The 21,471-nt window shown below is 41.6% G+C and overlaps 2 protein-coding genes across 6 annotated transcripts in view; one reads left to right on the top strand and one right to left on the bottom strand.

The window, feature by feature from the left end:
- Positions 1-21,471, bottom strand: part of CDK14 (cyclin dependent kinase 14) — a 547,481-nt gene that overhangs the window by 134,738 nt on the left and 391,272 nt on the right. For all 5 annotated transcript variants that reach the window (XR_003516423.2, XM_027573639.2, XM_027573640.2 and 2 more), the window contains one exon: positions 16,965-17,028. Coding sequence is in view for 4 of the 5 variants with exons in the window: in XM_027573639.2 (XP_027429440.1) it covers positions 16,965-17,028 (64 nt within the window). In the remaining variant the exon portion in view is untranslated. The remainder of the gene's footprint in view (positions 1-16,964; positions 17,029-21,471) is intronic.
- On the top strand, positions 7,000-7,790 carry LOC113911275 (transcription initiation factor IIA subunit 2-like). Its single transcript, XM_035723240.1, has one exon. The coding sequence runs from the start codon at positions 7,069-7,071 to the stop codon at positions 7,396-7,398; it is 330 nt and encodes a 109-aa protein (XP_035579133.1). The 5' UTR covers positions 7,000-7,068; the 3' UTR covers positions 7,399-7,790.

The raw sequence follows: 21,471 nt of genomic DNA, 5'->3' as shown, positions 1-21,471 counted from the left end.
CTTGTAAGAAAGTAGTAATAATATCAGCAAAGAGCCATGGCCATCCTATCACCTGGCAGAGCCTCGGTTCTGAGGTGGGGCCCTGTTTCCAGTGCTTGGACCTTTAAAGATTAATGATGGCGCTCAAAATGAGGTTTCCATTGGCCGGCTGGGCTTCTGGGGCATGGGACCTAAATTCAATGACCGACAGAGCCCTGGAGTAGCCTGTACTCCAGCAACTTGCAGCCTGGGTTCCGGGTTGGGGTGGGGCCTGGAGGAGGGGCTTAGGCCCCCTTGGCCCAGGGGAGGGGCTTAGGCTCGAGGGGCGGGCGGGGGAGTGGGGGCGACTGGGGTGGCGCCCTCCTCCCCACACCACAAGGGCTGACAGGTAGTTCAGAGGCCCTTGCGCTGACGCTTGAGAAAGGAAAGGCTGAGGCCTTTCTCAGGATTGTTTCAGGGAAGCAAAAAAGGCTCTGGTCCTTCAGAAGGTGAACAACAAACACAGTTATGAATTATGCTGGTGAGATTTCAAATAATCACTCTTATTACTTGTTTATGTCATGTAAAATATCCTTAAATCCTTTAGGATAGGAGGCATGAGTATTCATTCATTCTCTTTTTTATTCTACAAGTATCTTTCGGGTGCCTACTGTTGGCCAGGCCCTGTTCTAGGCACCGTGGATCTACAGCAGTGCACAAAACATACATGGTCATAAACAGCCTACAATAAATCATGGGACCAATACTAACGGGTCTTCAATAGAAGAAAACTATATTGACAAGTATGCACAAGAATTTTCATGCAAACTTCACTTTCTTCTATTAGGAAAGCCAAGCCAGTGGTGAACATTTCAGTTGACAGTCTGATCGAGACAGAAAAGCTGGATTTAAACCATCTATAATTTTTAGAACAGAAGTAAAGCAGAATTCCTGTACAGAAGAGGAGAGTTTACCCCAGATGGAGAGGGCCAAACTTGTTCCAAAATATGGGGATGTTAGATATCTCAACTCCAAAAAAAACAGAGTGACCTAAATGGGCATTTTAGAAATAATACGTATGTTCGCACAACTGCAATTCACAGCTTTAAGACACTTGATAGCCCCAAAATACATAGTGACTGTGATTTGGCACAGCTCGAATGTTATCAGTGAGAGGCTCTGACATGACACATTAATGCTGAACAGAACTGCACTGCCCTGACGCTGTCACCCAGATGGCTACCTCAAAATGCTCAGTGGCCACCTTCAGACATGCAAGCAGACTGAAGAACCCTGACCTACCCTGGATGCAGCAAATCATCTTTTAATTCCCAGCGGTGGGCGTTTTAAAATGAGTAATCTCGGAGCAACTTCTATCATTAAATATTTTTACTTCTGATGGCTTGGCTTTTCGGACATGCATACAACTGTGGCTTCATGAGTGCATAGTCCCTGACGAGGTCTTCAAACAATCCAACGTAAAAGTCATGGAACGCTCCTCTTTCCCATGAGATGTTTTTCTCTAGGAAAGTTTAATCGCAGGCATTCTTGCAAGTCTAAAGTGTACTGTTCACAAACCATAACATATCTCTACAGTACCCCGGAAAGAAAGGAAAGGAAAGATTTTGTGTCTCACTTTCCATGTGATGCACCCATCCCTCCATCTAGATTCGCCTAAGGGAGAAAGAGATCAGGAAGGGGGCGCTCAGCACCTTCAGGGGCAATGTGAACAATCAGGGAGTCTAACCACTTCATTTTACAGGAGTAAACTGAGGTTGGAAAGGTTGAGTCATCTGAGGCCATGATGCAGGCTAGTGGGTTAGGCTGAACGAGAGCTCTGCTCCCAGTCTACTGTTCCTTACCAAAGAGCTGGGATACCCAAGCCTCCTATTTGATATTTAGCAAACATTTTCTGTATATTAGTTTGCAAATATGCACTCACTTTAGTCCTCATGACAACAATATGGGGGATGGGCTACAATCATCTCCATCTTACACATAGAGAAACTGAGATAGCGAGACACTGGGCACCTTGTCCGTGTTACACAGCTCACATGTGGTAGAGCTGGGATTTGAGCCCAGCCAGTCTGGAGGTGGAGTCCATGCTCTTCGCCACTATATCAGGAGACCCCTCTGTGTCTCCGTTGGAAGAGACTTGAAGTTTGACCTCAACAATGCACAAAGCCAGCAGCAACACAACAGATCACAAAGCTCCTTTAACCAGCAATATAAAACATGCACACTTCCAACGAGATGACATTCTGGAAAGCAGAGACAGTAAAAAGATCAGTGGATGCCAGGGTTAGGGAGGAGGAAGGGAGGAATGGGCAGAGCACACAGGATTTCTCAGGGCTGTGAAATTATTCTGTATGATACCGTAATGATGAATACATGTCATTATACATTTGTCCACATCCAAGAAGGTACCATGTTTACCAGGAGTAAACTCTAATGTAAACTATGAACTCTGGGTTATAATGGTGTGTCAATGTAGGTTCAGCAATTATGAAAGATGTCCCACGATGTTCATACCAGGGAGGCTTAGGACTGTGTGCGCACACACAGGGTGTGTATGTGCAATCTCTATACCTTCTGCTCAGTTTTGCTGTGAAGCTAAAAGTGCTCTAATAACAGTCTTAAAAAAACATGCACACAAGCCATATTTTCCCCACTCCCAATGCACTTTCCATAGGCTGTCAGTGCCTTAACCTTTTGTCTAGGAGAACAATCTGTCTTGTGTTCATAGGAAATGCCAGACCATGTCTTCCCAGTTCTAGTAAACTTGGACATAACTAAAAAAAATTTTTTTCCGGGTGCCTCAGTTGTCCTATATCACAGATGGGAATAATAGCAGTACCTGCCTCACAGAGTTACTGTGAGTGTTCAATAAGGAAAGGCACCTCAAGAGCTGATAAGAGTGTCTGATGCACAGTAAACGCTCAATGCCAGCTAGCTATTACCACTACTACCACAACTATCATTGATATGCTGGAAAAACTGACCATCTTGTATGGTAAAGTTACACACCTATGAGGCAGACATACTGTATATTGAAAGCAGTGTTACTCTAGGGAGAGTAAACACTCAAGCTAAACTAAAGTACCCCTTTTGAAGCAATAAAGAAATGACCAAAAAATCACAGACACTTCCATACGCTTCTAACTCCTTATATGTAAATCTGTGATTTTAATGCACTTGTGTAGAGCAAGGATTAGCTTTGAGAGAATAACAATTGTCCTTTTTAATAATCAAGAGATTATTATTTGGATTTACAAAGCTGGCTGTGGAGGTGAAAGCATCCGTGTAGCTACACAGTTATGTCCTTTCTTAATAATCTCCACTGCAAACATTATTGTCTGTTAGCTACAAAGATGTTCTGACAGCGTGGTATCAAGGACAAGCATAAGTGAAGGAACTTTCATCAGATCTTAAAACTGAGCCAATTGTTAGTAGACGGTTTATCATGTCTTACTTGAATATTTGGGAGTAAAATACTTCTTGCATCAAAAATAAACCAAGATTTTTCCTTTCACCTCTATACTAGCAAAAGAGTTATTATTCCATAGTCATGTGTATTTGTCTTGCATGATCCCTATGATAATGGCCCAAAGAAGCGTTTTGAATCAACATGATTTTAAACAAATCAAGGCTGTGAGATTCACTTATTTTAGCCAGGAGTAGCTGATAAGCCTAGAAGTCATAAACTCTAATATGGGAGATTTAGATTATTATTCAGCAAATATTTCTTCTTACCCCTCTCCCCACCCTCCCTTCTCTGCCCCATGGATATGATATTTGGCGTGAACGATGGATGTCAGTGGTACTGACACAGTGCGGGTTTGAAATGTGTCTGTGGCATTGTGCTCTTCCTGTCTCTTGTCACAGGAAGAGCATTATTTCGTAGCTGCCGTTCCAAGGAGGATGCGAGATGTGTGGTAAGACCAGAACCCTTTCCATAGGCTGTCAGTGCCTTAACCTTCTGTCTAGGAGAACAGTCTTGTGTTCATAGGAAATGCCAGACCATGTCTTCCCAGTTCTAGTAACCTTGGACATAATTAAAAAAAAAATCTTTGGGTGCCTCAGTTGTCCTATATCACCTTGAAGGTGAACCCTGCAGAACCCAGACAAGATCAGCTGAAACCCAGCTCACCAAACAGGCTCGAACAATTAACACTGACCTGACTTTGGGGTGGTTTGTTTCGAGCCCTATCATGGAGGAATTGACTGCTCCATGTGGTTCTGGCCCAGTGCTACCTTGTGGGGCGTTCCTCATGGATCTTCAGCTACATTCATCTTCATGCCTACCTGCCCTCTTAGGAGGACCTCCTGAGGTAATTTACATGAAAGCATCTGGCAAACAGTCAAAAACTGCACAACACAAACAGCATCACTAACCAACTAGCACTTCAATTTTCAGTCATTATTCTGTGTTTCTAAGAATTTTCAAATGCTGAAAATTATACACAAATTCTCAGGTTATAAGCACTATTCTCTGGGTGCCTATAAAGTCCCAGGGACAGAGGAGAGAAAATCCCACCTTCATCCTATCCTTGGTTCAATCACTTAGTTATGAATCTCTCACAGTGGTGTGGAATTACTGCTCAGGATGGTTAATTGTGCAAAGCTTAAGCCTCTGTGTGGGGGGGTCCCACTCCTTCCCTGGGGACACAGTTAACTACTCAAGGTACTGTAGTCAAGACCCAACTTGAACGCAGGAATCAAGTTGTCTTGTTTTAGATCTAAACTTCCAATTCCCTGTACCCCTTCCTAAGATCTTGATTTTTAAAGTTTTTAGAAATATGTTTAAAGGTTTGGGGTCAGGAGACACGGAGAACCTTTTGCAATGCATAGATTTCTAGTTATACATTTGCTGGCACTTACTGTGTGCAGGATATATATAAAACATCATGTTATAAGTGAAAGAAAGCAATAACAAGTGTATGGCTGGTTTATGGTACTGTGAATGGTATATAACAACTCAGGCATGCCATTTTTAAAGAGTTGACAATTCTTTCAGTACCTTGAAAGTTACCCATGTCTTTGTTTGATTCTGTTCTCACTCTTAGGCTGAATTTCTAATTCTTTTCTTAGACATGATTTTAACTAAATCACATACATTGGACAGTATACAAGTACTTTAGTTCTTTTCGGGGGGGGGTGGGGGCAGTAGAATTATTGAAAAGACGGGGAAATCTTTATTTGGTGACTGGCATGCCATAACAACCTTGGTGAAATGAGGTGTGGATAATGACCCAACTGAATTTTTACAAAATTCCAAGAGTGAGAGTAATGAAACCAGCCTACTTAGGATTTTGTTCTGTTTTGATAAGACTGCAGTCAGAGGAACTTCATTTTTCCTTAAAATTGTAATCTTACTACATTTTCTCTAGCATTTTCTAGATACTCTACTAGTCTCCGTTATTCCTGATGCCCTCTAGTGAAAGTACATGGGAAATTCTTCGAGCAGGTACAGAGAAGATCAGTACAGAGAGTCCCCACTTTGCAATGCAATGGGTTTCTGCAATTCATAAAGATATTCCCTCCCATAGGTCTGCCTACTGGGGAGAAACAGAATTATTATTTTACAGTGTTGAGTGATTATCAAACTTTTTGGCTGTTTTTTTTTAAAGATTTAATTATTTAATTAATTTAGAGTGCGCACAGTGGGGGAGTGGCAGAGGGAGAGAGAATCTCAAGCTGACCCTGCGCTGAGCATGGAGCTGGACGCGGGGCTCCATATCACGACCCAGCTGAAATTAAGAGTTGGATGCCTAACTGACTAAGCCACCCAGGTGCCCCCTTATTTTTATTTAAAAAAAATTTTTTTAAAGATTTTATTTATTCATTTGAGACACAGAGATACAGAGAGAGAGAGAGAGAGAGAAAGCATGAGCAGGGACAGAGGCAGAGGGAGAGGGAGAAGCAGGCTCCTCGCTAAGCCAGGAGCCTGATGTGGGGCTCGATCCCAGGACCCTGGGATCATGACCTGAGCCAAAGGCAGACGCTTAACCATCTGAGCCACTATTTTTATTTTATTTTATAGCACTGGCCACTTCTATGACTTATTTCATATCAGATCCTTGGTCAGCTCTATCCCCCAAGTCTATGTCAACTCTGCTAACTGGTGTGAGAATAGCTCCCCCCAAGTCCCGATTTGCTGTTATAGACCCTTTTCAACGCAGAGCTATAGACAGAAACTCCCAGTCAAGGGGGGACTTCACACTTGAGGTGAAAGCCTCTTTCCATCTCTGCCATCGGTCCATGACTTTTTGTAGCCAGCGGGTCCTTCTGAAAACATAAAACATCAATTTCCTTCCTTGATCAAAAACCTTCCCTGCTCAATGATTCTTCTCGCATTTCAAATAAAATCCTAACGCCTCACCTTGGCCTTCCAGAACCCATCCCTCTGAATCATCTGCGGCTCTTCGTGGTCACACTATGCCAGCCACACCGCCCTGTAATCTGTCTCCTAACTGTCTCTCCTTGAGCACATAAGCTCCACATGGAAAGAGGTCTGTCTGCTTTACTCACCACTGTGTCTTTGGCACCTACAATGCTGTCTGGTACCTAGTGGAGCCCTCAGTGAGAATCCAAGTCATGAGAATATGTGAAGCATGCTACTGCGGACTGAGTGTGGCCTCTCCATGTTGGCATGCTCTCTCCCGCTCGCAGCCACTGGCGACCTCCCAACATGACCGCCTCAATCAGAGAGTGCGAAAGTGAAGGCACTGTGTCCTTCCTGTTACATTTAACCTTTGCTAAAGCTTCCTCTGCTCTATAAAGTTCACCTCATTCATAAATTTACTGATTAACTGGCTTTTTCACTATCTGACCAGAGTGGCATTTATTGATGGGAGGAGGAACCGCAGAGTCGGAGAAGGTGGTGGTTGATGGTGGGGGGAGAGAGTCTAAATGTCCTAAGTCTTGGGTCAGGCAGACCCACAGTTTTTAGCAATAAAATCTGAGATAAGAGTGAGATATTTGCGAAGTAGGTGCTTCCTGCTGGGCTGCTTGCTCCTCCACTTCTGTCCGCTCCGCGGTGGGAAGCGCCTTCCCCACAGGACATCAATGCAAGCCTGAATAAGAAAAACAATTTCTTCCTTCTAAGCCATGGCATATCAGTTATACAGAAACACCACTTTGGGAAACAGTCTCCAGGAGAGCCTTGATGAGCTCATACAGTCTCAACAGATCACCCCCCAACTTGCCTTTCAAGTTCTACTTCAGTTTGATAAAGCTATAAATTCAGCATTGGTGCAGAGGGTCAGGAACAGAGTCAATTTCAGGGGCTCTCTAAATACATACAGATTCTGTGATAACGTGTGGACTTTTGTTTTGAATGACGCTGAATTCAGAGAGGTGACAGAACTTATTAAAGTGGATAAAGTGAACATTGTAGCCTGTGATGGTATAAATACTGGCTCCAATACTACAGAATGAATTGAAAAAAAAATGGCTTTTTTAATGCCATCTTCTGTTATTATTCATCGCTTTTTTGAAGAGAAGCATAGAAGAGACTTTTTTTTTTATTTATTCTGGCATCGCAGAAATGACTACACTGTGTTATATATACTATCAGAATTCCAATAGAAAGAAGCCTATAACTCTAGCCTCTTACATTACCTTTTCAGCATGAAGAAACAGAAGTTTTTTTTTTAATAACAAACATTGTTGCCTTCCTAAGAACATTCTTGAATAAACTCATTTTAAAACTCAGTGTGAGTAATAAGTGGTAGAGCTATTAAGCTAGCAATATGAAGAGATTAGATAAGCATGTTGAAAGCGCACCATCTTCCTTACAAAGGAAATTAGGAAATGCATTCTTTTCAGTAAAGGGAAGTTAGTTTCATCAGGGCAAACCAAATTCTGGACTGGGATATGTCTTTTTTAAAAATATAAAACCAATCATTGGTGTGAAAGACCTAAGTACAACTCCATTAGGAAAAGTTAGACAATCTTTACACAGCTTCCATAACCAACACAAAACTAAAAAACCTAGCAACATAAAATAGTCTCCACATGACATGTAAATAACTTCTTAAGCTGGCCCTATTGGTCATATTTCATACATTTTAAAACTATCTACATCTTAACAGTTACTACACTGCCAATAAAAAGTCCTACTGAATATAAAAAAAAGAGTGAGATATTTGCATAATTTTTAAAGTCCATTTTTAGAACCATCACATAGTTACACCCTTGTATATCCAGATGTAACCCATGATCATTACGGTTGCTAACAATCAATTAAAAAAAAAAGACATAAAAAACAATTCTTGAGATAAAGCATAAAGGGCGAGTGGGAAAGGAAATACCAGGCAGAGGACACTATAAATGGTCCAAAATATTATTTTGTAGTTACACGTCCTTAGCAGTTGAAAAGCACTTTTATATCAATTATACAGCTAGCTCAAAATCTTCTTAAAAATAGGTAGAATATAAGTGATTATAAAGCAATAAATTTTAAATTCTCTTAAAGAGAATTTAAAAAATAAATTATCTCATTTAAATTCCACAGGACTTTGTGAGCTGGGTGGAGACATAAGATGCTTTTGGAAGAGCAAGGAAGAGCTCCTTGCACACCCACACGGGTCCCCTGACTGAAGGTGTGGTCTCTACAAGGCACCATCTTGGCATGAAGATGTCCTCCTTTCAACCTTCCTGCACTGAATATCCCACACAATTTCTGCTGCTTCCACAGCTTTTCTACCACCTTCTTAAAGACCGGGGGAAAAGCCAAGAGTGTGAATCAAGGCTAAGGGTCCAAACTTCCTTAGGGCTACAAATCATGAAAGTGGGTAATTCCCATAATATGTACTAAGGACCACACATCTGAAGGTAAACATCTACAGGGGGCATTTTGGAGCTCACAATTTATTGGAAGCACAGGGTTAAAAGTGTAGAGGGGATACTCGTATCCGCAAGAAGGTACAAATCTTTTCCAAGATGCTGCAAGGCAGAGCTGAGGAGAGCCTGACAATTCTCCCCCACGCCCCTGTGTTTGCAGTTAGGGAAACCCACTTAAAGGCAGGTGCAGGCATGGTGAGAATACCAGGCTAGGGGCTGTGAGACCTGGGACTGAGTTTGGCTCTGCTGCATCTTGAGATAGAGCCTTGGGCAAGCCACACAATCTCCCCGAGCTTCAGTTTCTTGTCTGTTAAAATGGGACAACAGTTTTAGAGCAACAAACTTATAATAACTCAGGGTGATTCTAAATACCAATTGAGGTAATATGTTCAAGTGCTTTGTAAATAATAAAATATAACATAAAATGTAAGGTGTTATCACCATAGCATCCTGTTTCTGAAATAATTTACATCTTCCTTCTGGAATTAAGTCTGGATCTAGCTTCTAGGCCTCAGGCAGGCCTGTGGAACAGGCAGGACTTGAGAAGTTCCTCACCTCATTACAAAACCTTAGTACAAGCAAGTCCATATTTATCTATCTATATTTTATTTTATATTTTTAACCTTAAATTTCTTTTTTATTGTTCTGGTGTTCTGTGCATACTCTTTTCTCCTTTCTTTAAAAAAATTATTAAAGTATAATTAGGGGCGCCTGGGTGGCTCAGTCGTTAAGCATCTGCCTTCGGCTCAGGTCATGATCCCGGGGTCCTGGGATCGAGCCCCGCGTCGGGCTCCCTGCTCCACGAGAAGCCTGCTTCTCCCTCTCCCACTCCCCCTGCTTGTGTTCCCTCTCTCGCTGTCTCTCTGTCAAATAAATAAAATCCTTTAAAAAATTATTTAAATATAGTTGATGCACAATGTTATCTTAGTTTCAGGTGGACAACAAAATTCAACATCTCTATACATTAATGGTATGCTCACCACAAGCGTGGCGACCATCTGTTCCCAAACAATTCTACTACAATACAATTGACTATAATCCCTATTGTACCTTAGATCCCCCTGACTTACTCATTCCATAACCAGAAGCCTGTATCTCCCTCTCCCCTTCTCCCATTTTGCCCACCTCCCTACACCATCCCTCTGGCAACCATCAGTCTGCTCTCTGTATTTATGGGTCTGCTTCTGCTTTTTATTTATTCATTTATTTTTTCAAGTGTTTACTTAAATTCCAGTTAGTTAACATACAGTGTAATATTAGTTTTGGGTGTAGAATTTAGTGATTCATCACTTACATACAACACCCATCACTCATTTAATCCATCCCCTGCCTACTGCCTGCCTGGTCATGCTCCACATTTAAGTGAAATCATGGTATTTGTCTTTCTCTGTTTGGAACTAAGTCCATATTTAAATGTTGCCTTCAAGGTCAATGTGTCTGTGGGCTTAGTTTTGGGCATAAAATGTTTAAAATACTACCATTCTGCAATTTGCCTCCAATGGAAAACTTTTATTTCACTTCGTTCATTGAAAAACATTCTATTTTCATCAAATCTTCCTTAATCAAACAGCCTCTTGTATTAGATAACTTTCTCTCAGGAATACTATAATCACTTTAGAAACGCTCTGTTCTCTTGCTTGATTTGGGAACACGGATTTATTTTAGTCTAAATTTTATTACTTTTAATTGTTTCTGGTCTAGCAACATTTTTTTCTTCCTGAAAGCGCCTTTCTTTTTTAAACTCCTGAATGATAATCTACCATTAAAGGAATGCTGTTGAATGCCCCTTTTTGTTGGAAGCACTTAAGAGATGAATAAAAGTATCATACATGGAGTCTACATGTTATTTTGAGGACAAGCTACGTTTATTTATTTATTTATGAGAGGGAGAGAGTATAGAGTGGGGAGGGGCAGAGGCAGAGACAGAATCTTAAGCAGGCTCCATACCCAGCGTGAAGCCCGACGTGGGACACGAGCTCACGACCCTAAGATCATGACCCTGAGATCACCACCTGAGCGGGAATCAAGAGTCCGATGCTTAACCAACTGAGCCACCTAGGCACCCTGAGGCCAAACTACTTAATACAAAGTGATATTTGTGGTTCTATGTAGTTCACTAGATACAGAGATCAGATCCTCTCTAGTTTTCTGTTATTTTCTTTCTAGACGAATAGTCAATAAAATGCTCACTGGAAAAAGGTCATTGAGAAATTGCGATACAGTAATCATGCTCAGGTCCAGTAGCATGATCTTCCATGATGTATGCTGGGAAAAAAGAGCACTGAACGGAAACCCACCTCTGACACTAACTTTGGAGAAACCCCTTAACATCTCTGCCCTCGGGTTCCTAACCTGACAAAGGAGAGAGCAGGACCGGGTGCCATCTGAAGCTTCTTACAGCTTTAATGTTCAATTTGCTTAATTACAGCACAACCAAAACAGTGTTTGCGCTCCCAGCCCCAAGGGTTTTCCACGATGGGAGGAAATTTCAAAGTGTTCTCGGCATCCTCAGTCACCCGCCCCGATTCTACCAGCCTGGAAAGCCTCCAATGTCTACCTATGTTCTATCCTGATTTAGGAATGACCACAATTCTGCAAAGCCCAAACAATGTATCAAATATGTATGCAAGATGTGTTTTTTAGAAAATATTAATGCTAAGTCTGTCTTATATAACAAAGAATTTCAAGTATCACTTCACTGGGGACACAGAAGCTGTGTTGCCTCTGTTGATGTAAAGTAGCCGTGGGCGAAGCAGGCAGGAGAAAGTGATGCTGGGATTCACATGGGGAAGCCTCTTACTATCTCAAAGGGAAACTGAGGCACAGAGCATTATGCAGAAGTGTCCCGTTACTGAGTAACTACAAAACAAGTGAAAGGAAAATTGTCTTAATTTTACAGTGGACTTTTACTTTTTGTTAGGGAACCGGGCTTGTCCTGTGATGAATCTGATCAGAGGTGACAGAATTACTGAAGCGCTAAGAATAACCTCTCACCTCTGAGGCTGGCCCACAGCAAGCGTCCTCAGCATGGTGATAAAAGGAGACGCTCTGATATAAGAGAGGGGCGGGGAGGAGAGGCAGGAGAAGGTGGAAGAAAGAGAAAGGCGGGGGAGGCCATATACCACAAAACCCCAAGGTGAGGGAAGAGAAACGGGAAAGCAATCAGGTTCAAAAAACCAGACCCACTTCCCATTACCTTAAAGAGAAATTCAAATAGAAGGAAATGATGCAAAAGCAGCACCTTCCACAGTTAGACTCCTTATTCTACGTAACACACACACGTATGTGTATGTGTGTGTTACATATGTTTATTTTACGCAGCTGCCTGGTTGTTGTGCGAGTAAGCGAATTCCCGCAGAAGGTTAAGGACTGAGGTTAAGGAATCTGGTGTCAGCATAAATGTTAAGAGCAGAGAAGGATACAGACTAAATAGTAAAGACTAAGACCCAGTTGTTATCTAGTTGTTCTTTTAATTTTTTGGCAATTGTTTTAAAAGTATTTCTCTAGTTTTGCTCTACTTTCCAAGGGAAAGCCAGGTTAAGTCCTCTGCTAAAACAGAGACGTCGAGAAGGTAAAGTCACTTTATTCATGACTCATTTCGCCATCTCGCTCCTGGACTCCTGTCCCAGGCTCCGAGCGGGTCTCCCTGCCTGGGCCTGGGCCCCCCATTCTCAGCACAAGAGACAGAGTAATCTTAGTAAAATGCAACCCAGATCGTGTGCCACCTTGTTCAAAATCTTCCAGTATTTTCCGTCTGGTTCAGAGTAAAGGGTGAAGGACTCCTGCTGGCACAGTGCCTGTCGCCTCTGACCTGACTGTAAACCCTCCTCCTCCCACTGTAGGGCCTTTGTATTTGTGGTTCTCCTGGAAATTCCGCAAATATCTTCATGGCTCGCTCGCGCGCTCTCTCTCTCATGTCCTTGAATCAAATGTCATCTTTTCAGTGAGATCTTCCTTGATTACATTTACAGTGTAAAACTGTGAAGTGCCCCCTTCCCTGGCATTTCCTGATCCTATTTCTTGCTCTGTTTTCCTCCAGAGTACTCATCGCCACCTAATATACTATATATTTTATGTATTATAGGTCTCTCCTACCTATCAGGGATCTTGTGTGTTTTGTTCACAGCAACATCCCCACTTCCTATCCACACAAATGGTGCTCAATAAGTATTGCTGAGTTAATAAATACACTGGACTTATTCTATAGAAATTAACTATAAGGATAAGTTAATTAAAAAAAAAAAACAACTAAAAACACCCTGTAGGTAATTAGATTACAATATGTTAAAACCAAGAGACTTAGCTTTTTAGCTTTATTCATTACCTAGATCATAGCTGTAAGATAATCCATTTGAAAACAGTTTTCCCTTCAAAGGTACATATATGTAGATTTATACATAGATCTCTAATAACAACTGATCTTTTAAAAAATATAATGACTGTATTGTTCTCAAGCACCATAGCTTTTTTTCTCTTAGGGCAAGATTTATTCAGTTAAGCAAGAAAAGTAAGATATGAGAGTGAGGATTATTTTCAAAATTGCTTTCTTCAATGTATAAAGAACCCATAGAAATTGATAAGAAAATGACACATAACTCAACTGTAAATTGGCAAAAGATATTAACTGTTCCCAGAAAAGGAACTGAAAATGATCTTGAAACACAAAAAGATGCTCAATCTCATCATAAAAAGGAGCACGAAATTAAAAATTGTGTTGAGATTCCTTTTGTCACCTAACAGATTGGCAAAGTCTGAAAATTTGGCTGTAGCCTGTGGAGTGGAGAAGCAACATACTCATGTGTTTGCTGGTAACACAGCCAAGGGGCACCATCCCTTTGGACAATTTGACAGAGTGTTCAAAGTTATAATTGCATATATTTGTTGATTCTTTAACCCTACTTCTGGTAATTTATCCATTACATATACCTGCATACATGTGACATGTATATATATGTAGAGGGTTATGATATTTATAATAGCAAAAGTCTGGAAACAACCCAAATGCCCATAAGTAGTGAACAGGTTAAATCCATATAATGGAAAACAACACAGCTCTAAGCCCCACTGGTCTCCTGTATAGAGTGATATGAGAAGACCCACAGGATGCATTAATGAGACAAGCAAGATCCAGATTTGTGTTTAATATTGGAAATATAAAGTATATATATTCATAATTTCCCACAATTACATAAAGGAAAGAAACATAAGAAACTAATAAAATGGGGGGTGCGGGGGGGCAGTGGTTCTGAGGAAGTGGGAAGATGGCAGACAGAGTTGAGGAGGCTTTGCACCATGCTCCTTTTTCTTGTTGTTTGATATCTTGAATTGCTTAAGTTTATTAGCTATTAAAAAATTAAGCAAAGCATGTATGATCTAGCAATCATACTCCTTGGTATTTGCCCAAAGGAGTTGGAAGCTGATGTCCACACAAAAACCTGCCCACAAGTGTTTATAGCATCTTTATTCATAACTGCCAAAACTTAAAACAATCAAGATGTCCCTCAGGAGGTGAATGGATAAACCGCAATATACCATAATAATGAAATATTTAGCATTAAGAAGAAAGCAGCTATCAAGCCATGAGGAAAGATGAAGGCAACTTAAGTGCATATTACTAAGTGAAAGAAGTCAATCTGAAAAGGCAACACCCTGTAGGTTCCAACTTTATGACATTCTGGCAAAGGCAAAACCATGGAGACAAAAAAAAAAAAAAGTGGTTGCCAGGGGTTGGGTGGGGGAGAGAAGAACGACAGGCAGAGCACAGAAGATCTTTTAGGGCAGTGAAACTACTCTGTAGGACACTATAATGATGCATACATGTCAGTACACATTTGTCCAAACCCACAGAACATACAACACCAAGAGCAAACCCTAACATATACTATGAACTAGGGATGATAATGCTGCATCAATTTAGGTTCATGAAACTGTAACAGATATATCACTGTCGTGGGAGATGTTGATAATGGAGAGGCTGTGCATGTGTTGGGGCAGGGGTATAGGAGAAACCTCTGTACCTTCTGCTCAATTTTGCTATGAGGCTAAAACTGCTCAAAAAATTGAATTCTATTAAACAAAACAAAACAAAGTACGTCCTTAAGGTTCAGATTCCCTTTCTTTCCCTCAGACTTTCTAAGGCACCCTTTGGGGGTAGAATAAGGAGGTGCAGAGTGGGAGTGGGACAGGCAGACCCTAGCACTGCTGTTTTTCTCATTTGGGAATGAGTACCTTCTCCCCCTGGAGGATGAGGTTCGGGAGGTCAGAGGTGAGGACTCCCCTGATGATCTGATTAAGTGCTGCATGAAAGGACTCATAGATTTGCTTCCTTTGCCTCAGTCTATTACCTTGTCTCCCCTTGGCACCTCTCAAGCTAACTCAAAAAACATTTATCATGTCTACTCTTACCTACAAGCCCCAAGCTTCGCCTGGAATATCCTTCTTGTTTGTCAGTACCCACGCCGTTCACCATCTAAACACATCATTCTTCTGGTCCCCTGTTACCTTCTTAAGTGTCCGTAACAGTATTTATACATAATATTAAATAACTTACACATATATAGCCTAATTTATATATGTCTATCCCGGAAAAGTCACATAAATAATACGTTTTAGTTCAGAGCAACAAATATTTATTGAACACCAAATATGAACTATGCACAGTCCCTGATCTCATGAAGTTCCCCATCTATTAGCTTGACTTGCACTACATCAGAGGACTTTGCAGAACACATTTAATAAATGCTTTTGTATGTTGTTGATGAGATTAATTCTGTTCACACCAAAATAAACATATGACTCCATCTTTTCTGGTGCAGAACCTTGGCAGGCCAAATGACTGTCTTAATTACTCCTCTCTGCATCTAACTTTATTTATTCAAAATCTTTTCATAGTCTCCTCTATTTTATTTTCCCAGGACTGAAGATTTTAGATACTAACATGGGGAGGCTAACCTTTCACAGCCCACATTTGGAACATCTACAAAGAGCCGTGTTCCCAGATTCCATTAGGAAAAGCTGGAGCAATTAGAGAGCGCTTCTTGCTTGGTTAAAAAAAGAAGAAAAAAAATCCATCTTAAATTGTTAAGTTTCTATAGTCTTTCAGAACATAGAAGTTACTTAAAAATTTCAGTAAAAGTACAAAGAGTCCTTGGGGCAAGCCAAGAAGATAGAAGAATTCTCACTCTCAGAAGAAAACTACTGAGAATAAAAATAGTTTCCCAAGTCAGTCATTCTTTGGGATTGGTAATTTATTCCTGATGGTGCCCCAAAAGAGGGGAAAAGGAGCAAGAGAATAAACTTGGCTCCCATAACAGAAGTTATTCATAGCTCTTTTCCCTCATAAAATAATGGGCTATTAGATCTTCCATAAAATCCCTTTCAGTAATTTTATGGTGGGTCTACACTTTATAATCCATGTTTTGTAGCAGAGTAAAAAAAAACAAAAGATTTATTTTACAATAATTCATTCCACTGATTTTTATTAAATTTCCAATTCCAAGCCTCTCATCTCTCCTATAAAAATTAAATTACATTTCAGATCCTTTCTCTAGGTGTAATTATTAAAACTGAAAGTTTCTTGACTGCCATCTACTGGTGAAGGAAAAAGTGACAACTTATTTTAGAATGCATTTTCTCTCAGATTTTCCAGTTTAGAGGTTTAAATATTTTACATTAAAAAAGATGGCATGCTGTATGACAGACATACAGGACATTTTATATGTTTAAACTCAAACTAATGGACTATATATATATATCACTAGTTTTAAAAAAATCAAAATGTAAAGTTTTCATTTTTACAATGTAATACTTTTCCTAGTATTGTTTCAAAGAAGTCACACAGATAGATCACAGTATCCTAATTTAAATTTTGTTTTATAGACATGGATGCCAGTCTAACCGATGATGATACGGTTACGTTATTAGCCAGACAACTCAAATGAGATACATATGGTGAAAACCTCTCATAAGGAACGTCATTAATTCTATCTTTACAGACAAATACATTGTAAAAACAAAGGACAACTCCACTAATAGGTAGAATATACAAGAGCAAGTAACCAGAATTTTTCAAGGTATAATATAGAAGCCTGAGGGGGAAAATGTATATATTCACTCTGCATATAGGAAGCACTTAGTCATTTGTAATTAATGAAACATACCTGGCTTAAAATGTGGTAAAGAATGAACTCCAGGCCACGTGTCCTCATTTGGCGTTCCAAGAACCTAGTGGAGAGCAGGAAATTGTGGAAACAGACTTATTATTTCCAAAGCACTCAAAATTCTCCAGTGTAGAAAACAGTACACTGCGTATGATGAAACTCTGGATTTTTTTTCCATGATCGTGTGCCAGGGATTTTATTTCAGCAAAAACAAACCCCAAACTAAAAGCTAAAGAGCCACCCAAGATGAATGTCTGTGTTTTAACACATGCAGCTGAATGCAGGCAGTGAAATCTGCTGCATTTTGTCAACTCCAAACTTAATAAGTAGGCTTAGGATGCCAGCGATAAGCTGTCATTTCCATGGAAATGAATCAAGCATGTGTGTGTCCCTCATGATTCTTGCATGAGCTTTTGTCCTTTACTCCAGCATCAGATGTCTCATCATTTAGCAGTTCTACGCATTCTGTCATTTCGTCCCCCACATCCTCTGTCTGAGAATCATGATGTTTCAAAGAAGCAGGACAAACAGCTTGGGATGCTCATTCTCGATGACCCACACCACTCATTTCAGGTAACATCTTTATGTGGCTTAGAATTTCCCCATCCCCCCATACTGTCCTCCCTCTACACTCTTTCTTCATCCACATTTTCGCCTTCTTTCCCCATTTCCTTTTGTACCACCACGATGTTTGATCTGGTTGAAGGAATTAAAAGGCAACTGCAGTTCACATAGAACGGGGTTCACCCCATGCGAACCCCCAGGTCTACCACAGGTTGCTGTTACAGTCCGTGGTCATGGTAACTCACCAGTCGAGAACAGTGGAGCTGGAGGGTTAAGAGCCCAGACCCTGGAAACAGACTCCGTGGGTTCAAATCCTTGCTCCCCTACTTACTAGTCATGTGAGCATGGGCAAGAAATAACCTCACTGATGTTCCTCATTGAACTGAGCTTTCAATTCCCTCCTTTGTAAACTGGGGGTGATAACAGCACCCCCCTCCCTTGTGGTGAGAACACTACCTGGCAGGAGTAAGCACTATGTAAGTATTAGATATTATTCAAAGTGCCCCTAGAAAACAGGCTCAGGTCAGGGCGGCACTGGCCACGTGGCAGAGTCTGGTGCCCCATGCCACACGGAACTCAAACTATGATGGACCAACACGCACAGTGCAACAGGTGAGAAAGGGCAACAGATAAAGCCAGAAGCTGGGAAAAGAGGAGGAACGGCAGATACCACGGGAGGGAATGAAGCAAATTCATTTTATCTGAGCATTAGCAGGCAAGGCTGTGCAATAAGGAAATGCAGAGCTTTGATGATTTGTGTGTTTATTTACTAGGGGGACGGGGCCCTCATATCAGAGGGGCAAACACGCAGTGAGTGTTTCCCTCACGGCTTCCTACTCTGGTGAGTCGGGATTAAATACAGGTATGAGGTTCCCCGCTGGGTTCTGGGATGAGATAATACCATTCTTTTCAAGTGTAACCGATTAATTTTGCAAGCACAATCAACAGTAACAGTAACCTTACACAAGGAAGGCCACCCTACGGATGGGCTGGGTGGGAGGTGGGCAGACAGGGAGAGGGCTGGGGAAGGGGGTTGTAAGACAGGAAAGGAGGCGGAGACACTGTCTGACAGGAGCTACTGCAGTAACAGTGTCTGCAAAAGGCATTCCTCCTTCTTTTCACTAATTCTGATGATTATTTCAAGGCAGGGAGACAACCAGGCTTGCGAGCAGCACACATAGCTCATTGGAGGAATGCTCCCCTTTGAGCTTCCGCTAAAATCTGCATGAAGGACGGGAAGGACTTGAGCAACTAAAGGGAGAAACTTTCGGCTCAAAATCACGACTTGATCACAATCAATCCAACACATATGACACACACCCTCTGAAGGTGTTATAAATCACAGCAAGTCCAGCCAGAACTTGAACCTCGTTCTTTCACTCCTAGTAAAGGTACGGTTGTGACCCTAACGGTACATGTCTCTACAATGTTTGTGTCAGCAAAATGCAAAGAAATGTATAAGTAGAATGCAGAGAAAATGCATAAGTCTTATTTTGAGTTATTGTAACGCCGACTGATGAGACTCCACACCTCAGATTCTCCTGCCTACTACTCCTGGGCCATTTGCACAAGAAATACAATGTGGGTAGAAAGTGGGCAAAGGAAAAGAAGTATTAAAAATCAGCCTTTCTTCCTGTGGAAGCCTTTTTGGGAAGGCAATCTGGGTTAAATGCATGGTTAGAGATGACAGGTTGGTTACTTGTGCCCAGCAGAAAGTGGGTGTACGTTGTCTCTGACAGATTTTCATTTCTCTTAATTGACTAAGACATTCCACAACCAGGACAGGTTTAGGTTAGAAAAAGAGGTATTCCCTAAAAGTAAAAACTAATCTTTTGCAAATAAAACAGGGCAGAAGAAAATAGCACCACCGACCTTTCGAAGGTGGTCCCACATCTGTAAATAGGCAGGTTGATAACATCTGAGGAGGCTTTCAGTCTTAAAGTGACAGGCATGCTATGATACGTTAAAACGTCTTCTACAAGGTCACTCAAGAAGCTTCACCTGACACCTGTGCCCGTGGCTGGTACGTCTCCCTGTTCCTTTATTGATCCATGTCTTCATTGGGCTAACATTTGTTGTGTTCATCACAGAAGATGGAAGGATGAGATGGGGGCTCTGCCTGGAGGTGCTCCCACTCTGAGGCAGATGGGGGGGGCGGCGATGGGCTGCCTTCAACACAAATGCTTCCTCAGAAGTGTGGGGAGAAGGAGCTGAGAGCCCAAAGTGGAGGTGTGCCTGAGGTTCCCTGAGGCCAAGGGAGAACAGCTGCATGGCAGAGGGAACACTGAGTAATAGCTGGCCAAGTACAGAGAAGGGAGACGGGGGTGGGGGTGGGTAGTGACAGCAGAGAACTCTGGTTAGAAGGAAGGGCTATATCAAAATACTTTCAGTTCTCCAAATTCTCTTGCTCATGCCCCCATACCTTCTCACAGTGGTTTCCTCTTCTGGAATGCCCTGCCCACGACTGGCCAGGTTAACTCCTACTTTTTTTTCTAGCTTCAGCTCCTGAGCCACCCTTTCCTGAAAGACTTTCTGGTCCAAGTTACACGCTGTGATCCTCATAATCTCTGACGGCTTTGTACAGGATTCCTACAGGACCGACGCATGGCCTTGACAATTGTTAGATTACTGGTCTGTCTCCGCACTGCACCGTAGACCTCCGAGTGGAGACTGCGGTGTTCATATCTTTAGATCCCTAGTGCCTACACCGAATACGCCTGACACCAAATATGCACTCAGTACATGTTGACTGAATGAGCAAGTGGCGTGTCTGGGTTATAGCGTGTAGTGTCGCTGGGTTATGGAAGGGGAGGCTAGGGCCAGGGAACGAATAAATGGGGACTGCACTTTGTCTCAGGTTTTCTCAGCCTACAGGTCACATGACCCCCTGAGAGATTGTAAATTTCAGTGTTCATATCAGCATTTTTCTAAGATGAATAGAACAGGTAATATCAGAAGGTAATATACATGTTAAGGATACATGTTTTATGAAACTTTTATTCACCTTACATCTGTGTGAGTATATGTATATGAGTGCTTTATGAGTCATGATGTATTTCTTGGGGCGCCTGGGTGGCTCAGTCGGTTAAGCGTCTGCGTTCGGCTCAGGTCATGATCTCAGGGTCCTAGGATGGAGTCCCGCATCGGGCTCCTTGCTTCTCCCTCTGCTCCTCCCCCTGCTTGTGCTCTCTCTCTAATAAGTAAATAAAATCTTTAAAAAATCAAAATGTATTTCTTACCATTTAAGAGCCATTTTATAGGCAATAAGAAGTTATTAGCTAAAAATCAAGAATGTAGGTGATAAAGCAAATTTGGGGGCTGAGGGCAATGAGTTTAATCCTAGATCTACTGAACGGGAGAAAGGCCTGCAGATCAAGATGGGGGGCGTGTAAAGAGCAGCGGGAAATACAGATACACATCTCAGGAGAGGGATTAAAGTCCAGAAAAACATTTGGAACTCTTTAGCCTATTTATGGTAATAGAAAGCAAATACCAAAACACAAGCTACAAAATGGTCTCACTTCCCTATACTCATGCATACACAGTTTCCAGAAGGGTGTCTCTGTGACTTCCTGGACTTTTAGCATCTGTTAAGAAAAACAAGGGATGATCTCACCTTCTCAGTAGAGGTTTACACTGTCTGACCCTGATGAACTAGGATTTAAGGACCCCAGACTTAACTCTTCTGGGCTTACTTCCACACTGACGGGTAATGATCACACCCACCGTGTCAGCCTCTGTGATGAGCAGAGGAAGACACTCAGAAAAAGAGGGTCTCTCTGCTGAAACATCTACTTTACCACAAACAAAGAGCGGATTCTAAACTTCTAAAGCTCAGAGCTCAAGAACTAGTGCTTGTCAGAAATATTTACTTACCTTTCCAAATTACTAACAGTTGCACGAATTCTCATATTTCCCTGTCAGATCCCAGGTCTGCTAAAAA

This window comes from Zalophus californianus, chromosome 12 (assembly GCF_009762305.2).
Source record: "Zalophus californianus isolate mZalCal1 chromosome 12, mZalCal1.pri.v2, whole genome shotgun sequence".
NCBI classification, from domain to species: Eukaryota; Metazoa; Chordata; class Mammalia; order Carnivora; family Otariidae; genus Zalophus; species Zalophus californianus.
This window is presented reverse-complemented; position numbering and strand designations above follow the sequence as displayed.

Coding starts and splice junctions, on each gene's coding strand:
- LOC113911275 (XM_035723240.1), top strand. CDS start 7,069: ATGGCATATCAGTTATACAGAAACACCACTTTGGGAAACAGTCTCCAG.